Source organism: Rhopalosiphum maidis, chromosome 3, assembly GCF_003676215.2.
Source record: "Rhopalosiphum maidis isolate BTI-1 chromosome 3, ASM367621v3, whole genome shotgun sequence".
NCBI lineage: Eukaryota > Metazoa > Arthropoda > Insecta > Hemiptera > Aphididae > Rhopalosiphum > Rhopalosiphum maidis.
Window position 1 is genome coordinate 73038318 of NC_040879.1, and position 14574 is coordinate 73052891.

The 14574-nt window shown below is 30.9% G+C and overlaps 1 protein-coding gene across 1 annotated transcript; it reads left to right on the forward strand.

The window, feature by feature from the left end:
* The first annotated feature begins 6828 nt into the window (after positions 1 to 6828).
* Positions 6829 to 9180, forward strand: LOC113558346 (52 kDa repressor of the inhibitor of the protein kinase-like). The gene is made up of 3 exons (XM_026963804.1): positions 6829 to 7774; positions 7865 to 8235; positions 8314 to 9180. The coding sequence occupies exons 1-3, from the start codon at positions 6829 to 6831 to the stop codon at positions 9178 to 9180; spliced, it is 2184 nt and encodes a 727-aa protein (XP_026819605.1).
* Positions 9181 to 14574: the final 5394 nt, after the last annotated feature.

Consider the following 14574-nt stretch of genomic DNA (forward strand, 5'->3'; position numbering starts at 1 on the left):
CTCTACATCACTAATGTATAATAAATTGGTCACGATTTGTGCGCAGTGTTACGGTGCACTGAATGTCACACACTAGGGCACTAGGCGAATAGTTTGCACGCGGACACAATATTATCATTCGCCGCGAACGTTCGTTCGTTTAAAATCAAACAGCTTAAATAGATAAAACACCTAACTCATTTTTGTAAAATTGTATCATTAAAATATTAATGTCCTGGCTTTACTCAAATGAGTAATCAATAAAATTCACCAATATCTATGTATTTTTTTAAATTATTACCTGTTTATTTACTAATTGGGATATTGGCAATTGAGGGGGGTGAATCCCCCAATTCCCTTTATTTACACCAGTGATCAGTGGCGGATCCAAGGTGGCTTAGGGTCCTCGGTCCCCCCTAGACCTCTTCGACATTCCTTTTACTCACAACAAATATTTTAAATTATGTGATAATTTAATAATTATAATTGATTACAATATAATATTTATTTTGGAAACCATTAGGAATGGGGTCTGATATGTTTGCCCGACACTCAAATTCCCGACAATACTTTTACCCGATATAACTTTTACCTGACACTACATTGGCCCGACACTACATTCGTCATTCACAATTATTCAAAAAAACTAAAATCAGACGAATATTTTAACATGGATAATACCGTTTTATGTGAAATAGTAAGATGAATAGTGCAATTATAAATGACAGTGGAAATCAATTAATTTATAATTTCTAAGGAAAATGGCTCTTAACATTAAATTGTAATTATTATAAGTAGTATAGATAATGATTTTATTATTATTAATTTTTGACACATATTTAATGGTTCCACATCAAAATATCCCTAAGCCAAAATATACTGTTAAATAATAATAGGTATTCCACGGATGTAATATTTTCCCACGAAATAAAAAAATTATCGGCACTTGCTTTTGTACTTATTGACAACATTATTTCTGCATTTGTAAATATGGATGAGCGAATAAATAGTAGGTACTACGAATAACAATAAATACTTATAAGTAATAGCACATAACTTAGTATTATAATAGTTATAATAACTAATAAGTATAATACTTTTTGACGAAAAACGTATCATTTAAATATTTTTTAATTTATTTTTTTGTATTTTATAAACTTTAATAATAATTATATTGTATTACTATCTATGTAGCTTTTATAAAAAGGTTTAAATTTTGAATTACTGTTTACGCGGGATATTTTGTTTTCGGGATATTTTTACCGGTATATTTTGACGTGTATTTACAACACAACTGTAAATGTCATGGAAATGCCAAATGTGTTATTATAAGTTGTATGATTTTGAATGTAAGATTAATTTGTAAATAACATAATATAATATTTTGTTGAAATTTTGAATAATTTTTGACACAAATTTAATCATAATTTAATTTGATATTGTCGGGCAAGTGTAGTATCGGGCAATTAAGGTGTCAGGCAATCGAATGCCGGGAAAATGTACTGATCCCTTAGGAATGTTATTGCCTTTATTGGAATGAAAACAAATAAAATTAACATACCAATAAAACAACATAAATATCATTATAATGTATTATGTATATATTGCTCAGAATTAATTTTTAAGGGGCCCCCAAAATTCAACCCTGGGTCCGCCACTGCCACTGATACTAACCTAGTGTCTGCAAAACTAGAGATTATTTTTTGCTAGTCGTTCATGTCACCTTATCAAATGCGGATGTCTTGTACTAATTTAAGAAATAAATTTCGCAAAAATAGTTTAAGTTGTTTAAGACTAGAGTCTAGAATGCTCATTCAATATTAATTATTAAAACAGTATGTGATGTAGTAAATACTTAATGGTATATAACAGGTTTAAATGCTTACTATATAATTGTGTCCCTAAAATAGGTTTATTTTATAGGTAGTAAATCCGATGGGTACAACATGATTATGCACTTTTTCATTTTTTGACCCGACTAATTACACCACAATTAAGCATCAAATGATATAATATGTAATACTAATATACCTACATAATATATTATGTATATACTATATACGATGTATAATTTATGTATGAACAACATAAAATAATATATTATACAAAATGCGTATTTTCTGTTATTTTGATATTACACAATTTTCGATTACCATCAACTTATAAGCCTTTAAGTAATACTGGTGAATTATTTTGTCATATGGAAATCATTTCAAGTCCGGTGATGTTTAATTGTGCTACTAATCATGAAATATTAATAATAATGTAATTATTATCACATATGTTATATATTATAATATATCAAAATGGTTTTTATATACATATAGTGTATAGTTTTTCGACTTAAAAATCAACTCAAACAAGTCGAACATATATATATATATATATACAATTGTAAAATTGTGTTTGAAATTGAAGGTATAATGTATAAAATATATTTAACTATCATTGGCTCAATCAACTGTTTATTTCAAATTTGAAAAGTGCTCATACATTAATAAAATTAACATAATGAAAAAATAAATTACGAAAAGAGCAAGAAAACAACATTTGTTATTTATAACGGATACTTGGGAAAAGTTAAAAAATAATAAAATATCAATGAATAATTATTTGCCGACTAACAGACTAGATATGTTTTTTTGCTAGTCACTAAAATCCATTTTGTTAAGTACAATTACATATTAGAAAAAGTATGATTGTGATTCATATGTTTTAATAATTGTGAATGAAAAAAAAAATCGTAATTTTTGTTATTTTTATATTACACAATTTTCCATTTCACAACAAATTATTAAGATTGGTTTGGTTATAAATTGTTTTTTTTCTAAATGATAAATATAGTACCTAGTCGTGCCATAAGTTCTGTCCCTATTTATCAGTTGTTCCATTAATATTTTACGATAACACTAATGACTTTGTTTATGAATATAATTTTCAACAATTGTAATATCTACTATTTTTGGTTAGTACGATAGTTCACGTCAAGTATTAAACATGGAATGGGGTATTAAAGAAAATCGTGTTGCTGTTATTGCGTTATTTAAGTGTAATAAAACACCATTAGAGATTTTCAACTTGTTGAAACTGTTGAAAATAACGAAAAAATTTGTTTATCGGACCATAAAACGGTTCAACGAGTTCAACACTATAGATGACAAGCCAAGAAGTGGACGTCCACGTGAAATAAGAACAAATGCAGCAGTCAAAGCTGTCGCACAGAGGATTCGTAGAAATCCACTTCGCAAGCAAAAAATCATGGCTAGAGAAATGAAAATTCCACCAAGAACCATGTCACGAATAATTAAAGAAGACCTTGGTCTTGGTGCTTATCGAAGAAGCACCGGTCAGCGGTTGACCGACGCTTTACGTCAAATTAGAACGACAAGAGCGAAGAAGTTACTTAAGCGGTACGCAAAAAATGGCCACAGACAGATACTGTTTACAGATGAAAAAATTTTTACTGTAGAAGAAAAATTTAACCGTCAAAATGATAGAGTTTATGCTCACAACTCTCGGGAAGCTGCTGAAAATATTCAAAGAGTAGAAAGAGGACATCATCCAGCCTCAGTGATGGTTTGGTGGGGAGTGTCATATGAGGGTGTTACTCAACTGCATTTCTGTGAGCAGGGAGTCAAAACACGTGCGGTTAACTACCAAAACGATATTTTAGAAAAGGTAGTGAAGCCTTTAAGTGATACTTTGTTTGTAGGAAAGAACTGGACCTTTCAGCAGGATTCAGCGCCTGCACATAAAGCAAAAACCACACAACGCTGGTTAGAGGTCAATTTACCTGAATTTATCGCCGCTCAAGATTGGCCCTCGGGAAGTCCAGACCTCAATCCTTTGGACTACAGACTGTGGAATATTTTAGAGGAGAAGGCCTGCTCTAAGCCCCATCGAAATATCGAATCATTAAAAGCCGATTTGGTAAAATCAGCTGCCTCAATACCGTTAGAAGTGGTGCGTGCTGTCATAGACGAGTGGCCAGATCGTTTGAAGAAGTGTATAAATGCAAATGGTGGACATTTTGAATAGTATTTATTTTTTTTTAGTTAGTAAGTTAATAAAGAATAAATAACATCAGTTTTTTTATATTTGTTTTATTTTATTTATTAAGTATACACCTTTGTATAAGGGACAGAACTTATGGCACGACTAGGTATATTATATTATATTATACTAAGATATCATAGTCAAAATATTATTTGTTGTCGATATTATACAACATATACCAAATTAAACAAGAAAGCATTGATTTTTCACCATATTTTGATTATTTTTATAATTTTATCTGAACTTTGACTCGGTGTAAGGCAATACGATATAGTAGGGAGGTAGGAACCTAATAAAGATAATATTCTCAAAAAAAAGTGATATCGGCGTTGGACATTGGTATTTATATTTTATGTTTCATTTATAATTCGTATCGTGTATAGAGTGAACATGTCATGTGTGATTATTAAAGTGAATATCAAAATTCAAAAGAAATGCCCAAATTGTAATAAAATTTGTATTCAACAATATGATTATCAATAAAATTAAGTTTAAATATATTTACTTATGAAATAATAATATAAACGGCGTGGGTGTAATACAAATAACAGCCAAGTCAGTGCACTTTTTTTTTTACTACACTAGTCTTTACATATGACGCTTAAAAACTTCATTAAAAAGTAATCTAAACTATTTACTGTTTTCTTGTTAATTATTTTTTGAGGAATAATCCCACATATAAATCCATTTAAACTGTAATCCATTTTCAATGGTTCCGGAGGTAATATTAGTTCATCAACGACTTGTTGACCACCATATTGACGAGATAAACATTTTTAATTAATAATAACAGCATTTAATTTTTGTTGAATCATTTTCAGCTAGTAAGCAAATAACCTATTATAAAATGTATTTATTTACTTGAGGTTCAAATGGCATCATTGTAAAAATAGAAGCACACTTTGCACCGATATCCTTTGAAAAATTATAATCATTTAAAATATTTCTTTTTTCATTTCTCAACTTGTTTATTTCTACCAGGTCTGGAATTCCTTGTATATACATTTGATTTATTTGCTAGTGTACCTGTAAATACGAGTATATACAATGTCAGTGATGCACATTTTTCTGAACTGGATAAGCGTAATTTCGTTTAGCAAACTGCTCATTGTATAATATTTTGGAAACAACAAATTTTGGTCTTCGCCAAAAGCGTGCCTAGACAAATTGTAATACAAGTACACTCCTGAGAAAACGAAAACAGTTTCATAAATAAACAACTCTTGTCGTCACTGATAATATTTATAAAGAATGTTTATATGACTATATATCTATATTACTTTCAACTTCTTGCATTTATTTTGTTCACCGGAAATGAATGTCATTCTGATATGTATATCGGAGTGCGTGCTTAACGCTGCCAAATGAACAATGTTCGCCAATATACTAGGTTTGGTTCTTTCAGCTACCATCGATAACATATTTGAATCGGTGGACAACACCTACACGGTGACCAGAACAACAGCCAACGCCATTACCATTGTATGCTGATTGAACCTTTGTACAATATCCCGAGAAATACATACAACCATTATCATAATAAACTACACAAACTGCGAGAATATTATAATGTGATACACAACATTTGTTAAATCAATAGGTATAGTATAATATTTTATTTTATAAATAATAAATGTTAATAATACATTATGGATTGTGAAATAATCATAATCAATAATACATTTATAATTACGATATAATCATATATTTTTTATTACTCTGTGAATTATACATATTTTTTTTCGCATGCTATTTGTTTCCGTTTTCTGTTTCCCGAGTGTAAATGCATAATACCTAATTACTTATATAACAGGTCTAACATAAAAATACACAAGACAATTTAACGCACGACCTTTATAAGTTATATTTGTATTTATTATTTAACTGTTTTTTTTTTTATCCATATTATTTAGGATTATTAACCATGATTATAAATAAATAAAGCTTGTTTAAAATAAAATAGTATTCCCTTCTACTTCTACTTAAATGCATAAGTATATCAAAAGTTATACATCTATGTCATTATAAGCTAAAATATAATATATAATAATGAGCTAATTTAAGTTTTTTACAAATTTTCTTTTATATCAACACGAATTGAAGAAACCGTAAAATATAATTTTAAATAATCTCAACAATTTCAATAAGTTGGATTGTAGAAACTAAGTTTTCAGATATTTTATATTTTTGTTGTAATTTACATCGATATTAGTGCATTATAAATAAACGTTTCACTTTGAAACTCGATCAATTTTGCGTGCTATCTCGCATACACGTTACGTTAGACTTTACTAGGTCGTCTCCTCTCACCAGTGCAGGCGCACCACTCCCTTTAACAGTGGCGTATTTACGAGGGGATATGGTGAATAGATCCCCCAAATTCAAGGGCGTATTTTTTTTTTTTTGGGGGGGGGGGGGCGATGGGGCGATCGCCCCCCCCCCTGAGCCTCTGTTTTTTTCTTTTTATTATTTTAATATTTTCGTAATAATATGACGACTTATGAATTATGATACACAAAATGTACACAGAATATATAGTTAAATAATTTTAAATTTTGTTTATCGCACTAGACAGTGAGAAGTCTATGGTTAACAGAAGCTGGTCTATGACGGTTAGAAATATCGTGATTGTAATTGTGATTAGTGGTTATCAATTTATCATACAGTTTATATTTTTCGTTTATCATCTGGTTAACGCTGTTGACGGTTGTGTATTACAATGTAGTTATTGGTTAATATTATATAGACTAATAAGTTTTTTGTGAATGTCAATAATATAGGTACGTTTTTAAAATGAATAAACGAAAACAGTCTATGCTCTTAGAGTTTTGTAATAAAAAAAAGAACAATAGTTCCAATTCTACAGTGGTAACTGCGGATGCCGATGATACAGTTGTAATATCCGAGGTAATACCAGCGTCAACAACAACTTATAATAAAGTAACTACTATTAATATTGAGGTAGAAAATGATATTTCCTCATTAGTTATTAGTAATGATATCGGTCATTATATTAATTCATCACGTGTTATTGAAGATACTGTTAAAATAAAACTTTTGGAAAATAAGTGGAAACCACCCCCAAGCTTTAAATATCCGTTTTCAATTCATAAAAAACAGGGAAAAGAAGAAAAACGGTTTTTGAGGTATAACCATTTTGAACAATTTCCATGGCTTGTTTATTTGGAGTCATTATCTGGTTGTTTTTGTTTATACTGTACATTGTTCTTAGTTCAAAATATTGGTGGAAAACAAAATACGGAACAATTAAAAAAATTAGTTACAGTTCTTTTAAAGAAGTATGCTAAATTACTAGGCAAACATGGTGATTTGGAAATGCATAGTAACAATGAATATCACAAAAATGCTATCTTACGTTCTGAAGATTTTGTACGAACACATCTCTGTCCCGACAAACGAGTAGATAATTTATTAAGTACCAAACGTTATAGACAAGTAACTGAAAACCAAAATCGGTTAAAGCCAATTGTCGAATCTATAATATTTTTGGGCCGCCAAAATATTGCGTTTAGAGGACACCGTGACCAAGGAAATTTAACTGATAAACATAATTTAAATGAAATTAAAATATCATCTTCTGTAGTTAACGAAGGCAACTTTCGTGAACTTTTGAGATTCCGTATTAGATCTGGGGATGATTGCTTAAAAAATCACTTGCTTACAGCCCATTCAAAAGCAACATATATCTCACATACCACACAAGATCAATTGATTAAATGTTGCAAAGAAGAAATACTAACGATTATTTTAAAAGACGTAAAAAAAAGTCAATATTACAGTATTATATTTGATGAGACCACGGACATAGCTCATATTTCTCAAATGAGCTTAATTTTAAGATATATCGATGAAAAAAATCAAGTTTTTGAACGATTTGTCGGATTTTTGAATTGTCATGATAAATCTTATGATAATGCAAATGTTGACGAAGAACTTCAAGTAAACGAACCCAAATTAACTGGAGAAAAATTAGGAGATATTGTAATATCTATTTTAAAAAGCATGTCACTAGATCTTGAAAACTGTGTTGGTATTGGAACAGATGGATGTTCGGTCATGATCTCTCAACTTCGTGGTGCTGTTCAACAGGTCCAAAAACATTGTATAAATGCTGTACACAGTCCCTGTTCTAACCACGCATTAAATTTATCAATTTCAAAGTCATCAGACGTACAGCTTGTAAGAAATACAATGGGTATTATAAAATAAATAATATCATTCTTTAAATTATCATCAAAGCGAAATTTTATTTTGAAGAACAATCTTAAAGAATGCAAACGTTCCATAACTAGTTTATGCGAAACAAGGTGGGTTGAACGTCATACTAGCATTTTTGAATTTCAGTCTTGTTTGTCAGAAATTATAGAAAGTTTAACTGACATATCTGAATGGACTGACCATATTTCTTCGTCAAAAGCTAAAACACTTTTAATGGCTGTAACTTGTTGTGATTTTATTATTACCTTATTTGCATTGACCGACGTTTTAAGTGTTACACTACCAGCCAGTAGACTTTTACAAAGTTACGATAGAGACATTGCAGAAGCATCTGATATAATCGATGGTATTATACTTACCCTCTCTGGAAAACGATCTAATTGTGAATCGGACTTTTCACAATTATTTGAACAAAGTAAGAATGTTATGAATAAATTGGACATTGATTTAAAATTACCAAGAATTGCCAAACGCCAAACACAAAGATCTAATACTCCTGCTCAATCACTAGAAGAATATTATCGTCGAGTTTTATATATTCCATTACTTGAAAACATTTCAGAAGACTTGCAGTCACGTTTTCTTAGTACAAAAACTAAAACATTTATATTGATGCTGCTTATACCATCCAATGTTTTAAACATATCAAATGACAAAAAACACGAACTTCTTCAGGCTGTAACAAATCACTATGCATACTTGGATATTAATATTTTAGAATTTCAAGGAGAAATAGAACTATGGAAAACCAAATGGATTGAAAGTAAAAATGAATGTAAGTATTTGATTTATATTTGTCTTTCATATGCAAGCATCACTGCGTTCGATGCACACGTCTTATTCCAACTCCGTTATAATTTCGTTGTTATTCTCGCTCTGTGCAACCGATTTGGTTCAAATTTATAGCAAAAATTTACTAACGTTAAACTCTATGCAAGTTAGTAACTTAATTTGTACTGTAAGTGTACTGTTTTCGTAATGCTTACTAAATGTAATTTTTATTTTACCTACATGATATAAGTGTCTAGTGAAACATCTAACAGTCGTTGCGTAAACCGCAGATAACGCCCCGCGTTATCGCGGTTTCGCGTCCGTCGTCCAGCGGTCCGTGACCTTACTCACGTAAGTAATGCCGCCTACTCCAGTTATAAATAGTGTACAAAAAAAACAACCAAATCAACTATTACGGATAAAATTAAAACTAAAAACAGCACTATACAGCCTGCTCGTTTAACAATTCCTACAAATTCTAACAAAAGTCCCTCAATTAATTCTGAACACAGCTCTCAGAGTCGTAATATGAACAACCCTACAGATGGCGAATGGATCTTGCAGAATTCCTCGCAGAAAAATAAAAGGATTCTTTCTAGTTCTTCTTCTGACGTTTCTCATCCGAAAACCCCCCCTCCGCCGAGCAAAAAACTTTTTACAACACGAAATCACTTCGAAGTTTTAAATTCAAATCCAAGTGAAAAAGATTCACCAGACATCGATGTTGACGCTACCTCTGAAGCAGAAGATGTAAATAACGATATCCACATCAAACCTCCTCCCCCGATATTCATGAAAGGTGTGTTAGACTTTCCAAACTTCTGCGCAGCTCTTATAGAGCTAATTGGTGTTGACCATTTCTTTTGCAAATCCGCCGGCGACCGTCTAAAAATACAAACCTCAAACCCGGAATCTTATAGAGTGCTTGTTCGCTATCTAAAAGATAGCAAGGCTGAATACCACACCTTTCAATTACGGGAAGATAAACCTTTACGTGTTGTCATTCGTCATATCCATCAATCTACACCTACTGATTTAATAAAATCTGAGCTTGAAGCTCGTCTCTTTGAGGTTAGACAGGTTACAAACGTTCTCCACAAGACCACCAAATGTCCACTCCCGCTGTTCTTTGTTGATTTGGAACCAACTGCTCATTCAAATGATATTTACCAGCTATCCTCTCTTCTACATACCAAAATAATAGTTGAAGAGCCTTATAAACCTAAAGTGATCAGTCAATATGTTAACTGCCAGGAGTATGGACACACAAAATCATACAGTGGCTATCACTCACGTTGTGTCAGATGTGATGATCATCATCAATCCTCGTCATGTCCAAAATTGCGCTCAGATCCACCAAAATGCGCACTTTGTTCGGGGGATCACCCAGCAAGTTATAAAGGATGTTCAGTCTACAGAGATCTTCAGCGTGGCAGAAATCAAACTACAAAAAGTAACTTTTTATCTGATAATGTTAGAAATAAGACTACAAATGTAAGAGGCACCCACCCCTTAACAAATGCTCATCCAAACCAACCCTCAAATCATTCTCCCACTTATGCTCAAGCCACTTCTGGTCAATCAGACTATACACTTCCTATTCCAACTCAAGATTTAAGTAACACAATTACTAATTTTCTGGAGGAGTTCAAATCACTTATTAACCCTCTCATCTCTCTACTCAATAAAGTAATCACGAAACTACTTGATAAAATATAAATGTCTAGTAACGTCACAAATAAATCTCTTTTAATACTCCAATTTAATGCTAATGGCTTAAAAAACCATATTAATGAACTTGAAACTGTACTTCACGTTAAACGAATAGATATAGCTCTTATAACTGAAACCCATTTTACCAAATATTCTTCAATCCATATACCTGGTTACAATTTATTGAAAACCAATCATCCTGACAACACTGCGCATGGCGGAGTTGCCATTCTAATTAAATCATCGATCATTTTCCAATCGCTTCCAAATTTTTGCCAACCCTATTTGCAATCCTGTGCTATAAATATTAATTTAAATAACATACTAATCACTATTGCGGCCTTATACTCCCCCTCGAAACACAAGATAACAAACCAAATCCTTACTGACTACTTTCTCACATTAAATCACAATTTTATAGTTGGAGGTGACTATAATGCTAAACACTTGTCATGGGGTTGTCGTACAAATAATCCGCGTGGATTAGTTCTTCAAAATTTTATATCATCCAAATATTTCAAAGTTCTTGCTCCACCTGGTCCTACATACTGGCCGACCTCCACACACAAGTCGCCCCCCCCCCTGAAAACAGGGCCAGAGACGCCCTTGCCCCAATTGGTCTTTTTTTTTACTTGATAGGTCTAATAATATCGTACATATATTACAGAAATACAGAATACAATTATTGAAAATGCTACATTTTATTATAATATTGAAATTTAAAGAATTTGGAAATATTAAAGTTGATGGCCGTAGTCAATACGCGACTTACTGCTAAATATGTATATGATTGAAAACAATTCGTATTGTAAATCGTAAAATTCCGTCAATCGTCATTATTGTCAATAATAATCCGGCTATTATCATGCTTTTAATAATAATTAATAAGCGTTTGGCTGCTATTTCAAAACTTATTGCAAGGTACATATATATATATAGAAATAGGCATTTTAAACAATAAGTATTAATAATTAAATGGTATACAAATAATAAACAAACTTAAACACTAAATACGAGTTATTACTTATTTTTATAATATTTTTTATTGCATTAGTTCATTTTTAATCAGGCATAATAATTCACTATTCATTATAATCGAACACTCACGTTAGTGCTAGTGCCGAACTTCCACCTAGGTAAACTAAGCAGCCGCCTAGCTGTCATTAGTCTTTACCTTCCCAGGGTCCAGGCTCCCGGCCAAGTACCAAAAAATAGCCTTTCCTTAGTACCTGTATTGAGACCCTGAGATCTTTAAGTTCGGAGAACTTGGCTGGTGCATTATTTTTTACTGTTTTGATTTTTCGTCCTATACAGATATATTTGTATATTTATCAATAAGCACTACTATTGTATTCTTATGGTTTACTCCATTTTATAAAAAAATGACAATGAATAATAAATCTTCAAAACAAAAAAATACAGTCTTATATATTTATGTGTAGGTACTTATTGATAATAAGTATATAAATTTTCAACATTTTTGAAAAACAATAGTAATAGTAAGTGTACTCACCCCCACGGTAGAGGAAATTATATGTTTGCCAATGTATATCCCTCCCTAGACAAAATCCTAAATATGCCACTGCTCTTTAATAACAACTCTTTCATGAGTGCAAGAGCACCATACAAATTTTTCTCATTTTCTGACGATGTATCTAGTAGAAGCGTTGCCGGGTTTCCAGTGGCGGCTTGTAGTGTTAAAAATAGGTGGTGCACAAAATAATAACTAACAAGTATTGACTATGATTTAACACGTTTTTACTGTTTTAAATTAATGCATCTTATTAATATATAAATCATTTAATAATATTACTATATTATTATTTAATTATTACATTAATAACTTAATTATAATTAAAAAATTAAAGGTTGAAACTTGTAAGATTACGTTTATTTTAAAAATCGGTTCGCGGTAATAACTGCGCACCAAGTTGCATTGTATTTCCTTATCCCTGAATCATTAACCATACGTTCTTTATACGAGTATGTGGTGCTTTCACAGCGTTGTGCATCAATTGATGTGTGCATATTACATAACTCTTTTTACTTGAGTAACAATAATATAGTCATGACATTCTAATTTTCTACCGAAAAATATTTTTGAATAATTTTTTTTGTTAACACCCCAATGTTCTTACACAACGTCGCATTTTCATCGTTCAACAATAATAATATTATGTTACATGAATACAATTCCAAGCGACCGCGAATCATCACCTTTTGCTGAACAATGGCATCGCTTCTTGTGGGTTTTGTGTCGCAGAATAATAATAATAATAATAATATGAATTGTACCAAATATTTTAAAATAATATTATTACAGCGATGGCGGTTCTTTGTTTTGTGGACAATAATACGATTTATCCACCCCATGACGGTGCTACTAAAATACTGTAATACATATACATTATACAGCAATTTTTGTTATTAGGATAATTTTAAATTAAATAAGAATCTTTAAAAATAATAATTTGATTTTTATTACTGTAAAAAATTAATTGAGAATACTTTGGACATTTTTGCGAATAATAATCGAATTTAATGATGGTTGTTATTAAAAAATATATTTGTGTTCTATTAACTAATAATTAAACATTGTATACGTAAGTATACAATAATATAGTAGGGATACGTTGAACCATAAATAAAAGACGTTAAAATCGGTACATTAATGGTATGTTTGCAATTGTACAAAATAGAAATAGAACAAATTTAATAACATATACCTAACTGTGTAATAATAGGTAAATAGGTCGAATAACATGAGTAATATTTGATCTAATTTTTTATGTAAAACAAACCATTACGGCATAGCGTGTGCCGAGTGATGTTGGAAACAATTTATCGATTATAACTTAAAATATACTCCTAATATTACATTATGTATTATGAAGACTATGAGTTGAATACATACATATATATATATATATATATATATATATATATATATATATTTATTTATTTAATATTACACAATTTTTACTTAATGTATAAATAACTAAATTTTACAAAGTTATTTTATTTAAATTTCTACGATATTCTAACATTTTTTCGGCAAATTTGTCAACTAACATGTTTATATCTAAACTGCGCATAGATTAACACTAATTTAATTTGAAAAAAGCAATTATTCAATTTTTTTTCACGGGAATTAAATTTACTTTACCCAAGGGCCCAATAACCCCTACCGCAATACAGGGTCTGCGGGCCCTTTTACGCCACTGCTATGGCTATATATGCTACTGTTGACAATAAGAGGCCACATTTTTTATTTTGCCTAAGACCATAAAATGCCTAAATCAGGCCCTGGTTTTAAGCTCTATTTTAATAGCACACTGTAGAAATCGTTTGTGATTTTATTTGTTCGTTCCTGGAATTCCGAAAATGTCATTTAGGCTGGGATCACACTATGCGTTTTGTCGGTTGCCGACTAACAGGAGCCGATTGGTAATTGATCCGCAACATCCAAAATAAAATAGGTTTAAATATAAAACGCGTTATCAGGGCCAGACTAGACCGATTTGCGGAACCGATTAAAAACCGTCTGGAAGCGACCGCAACGTGTTGCAGCCCAACCGTCCGGATGCGTTTCGGGATGTAAAGTACAACAGATGCAATTCAGTTTGTTCGATCACACTTGCACGGATTATCGGTGACCGAAATTGAAAAATTTATGAATAATTAATAAACATTTTTAAATTTAAATGATTAAAAACTTATAAAATATATTTGTAATATACATTATATATTATAGATGTATATTATTACCCATTAGGTAGTATAATAAGTTGATACACGTTTTAAATAAAAACAAAA

Coding starts and splice junctions, on each gene's coding strand:
- LOC113558346 (XM_026963804.1), top strand. CDS start 6,829: ATGAATAAACGAAAACAGTCTATGCTCTTAGAGTTTTGTAATAAAAAA. Junction 7,775..7,864: donor ACAAGATCAATTGATTAAAT/GTTGCAAAGAAG, acceptor CCACGGACATAG/CTCATATTTCTCAAATGAGC. Junction 8,236..8,313: donor AGTCATCAGACGTACAGCTT/GTAAGAAATACA, acceptor TTTATTTTGAAG/AACAATCTTAAAGAATGCAA.